The sequence below is a fragment of the Egretta garzetta genome, unplaced genomic scaffold (assembly GCF_000687185.1).
Source record: "Egretta garzetta isolate BGI_Z169 unplaced genomic scaffold, ASM68718v1 scaffold704, whole genome shotgun sequence".
In the NCBI taxonomy this organism is placed as follows: domain Eukaryota; kingdom Metazoa; phylum Chordata; class Aves; order Pelecaniformes; family Ardeidae; genus Egretta; species Egretta garzetta.
Genome location: NW_009259504.1, coordinates 34,949 through 35,707, shown reverse-complemented (window position 1 = coordinate 35,707; position 759 = coordinate 34,949). Strand labels below are relative to the sequence as shown.

General features: G+C 68.2%; 1 protein-coding gene across 1 annotated transcript in view; it reads left to right on the top strand.

The window, feature by feature from the left end:
• CS (citrate synthase) overlaps positions 1-759 on the top strand; it is a 6,963-nt gene that overhangs the window by 4,400 nt on the left and 1,804 nt on the right. Inside the window, exons 2-5 of the mRNA XM_035893008.1 lie at positions 96-166; positions 268-375; positions 458-523; positions 607-755. Coding sequence (XP_035748901.1) covers positions 96-166; positions 268-375; positions 458-523; positions 607-755 — 394 coding nt within the window. The remainder of the gene's footprint in view (positions 1-95; positions 167-267; positions 376-457; positions 524-606; positions 756-759) is intronic.

Here is a 759-nt window from a genome sequence, read left to right as displayed (position 1 = left end):
GGGGGCTGTGGGGCTGGGGGCCACTCATATGGCTACGCTCCCCTGAAATGGGGGAGCTGGGGTGCGTGGCGGGGCTCTCCCCGGGTAACGCCGAGTCCCTGTGTCTGCTCTTCCACAGAACGCACCGTGCATCCTCTTCGCCGCCCGCCACGCCAGCGCCGCCACGGTAAGAGAAGCCCCCGCTGCTGTCACCCCTCTCCGGTACCGGTGGGGGGAGCATGTGCTCAGCCCCCCCCCGTGGGGACCAGGGCCCACCCCTCTTCCCAGACCCTGAAGGATGTCCTTGCCAGCATGATCCCCAAGGAGCAGGCGAAAATCAAGAGCTTCCGGCAGCAGCACGGCAACACGGCCATCGGGCAGATCACTGTGGACATGGTGAGTGGGGGGATGCCGGGGCCGTGCCGGGGTCGCCAGGCTGGGCCGCAGCCAGTGACTGCCCCCTCCTGCCCTTCTCCAGGTGTACGGAGGGATGAGGGGCATGAAGGGGCTGGTGTACGAGACCTCCGTGCTGGATCCTGATGAGGTAGGGCCTGATCCTGCCCTGCGCAGGCACCCACCTCGCGTGGGTGACGCCGCAGCGGCTGACGCACGTGCCGGGCTCTTTAGGGCATCCGCTTCCGCGGGTACAGCATCCCCGAGTGCCAGAAGCTGCTGCCCAAAGCCACGGGGGGAGAGGAGCCGCTGCCCGGGGGGCTTTTCTGGCTGCTGGTGACGGGAGAGGTGCCCACCCAGGAGCAGGTAACAAGCGGGGTCCTGTGG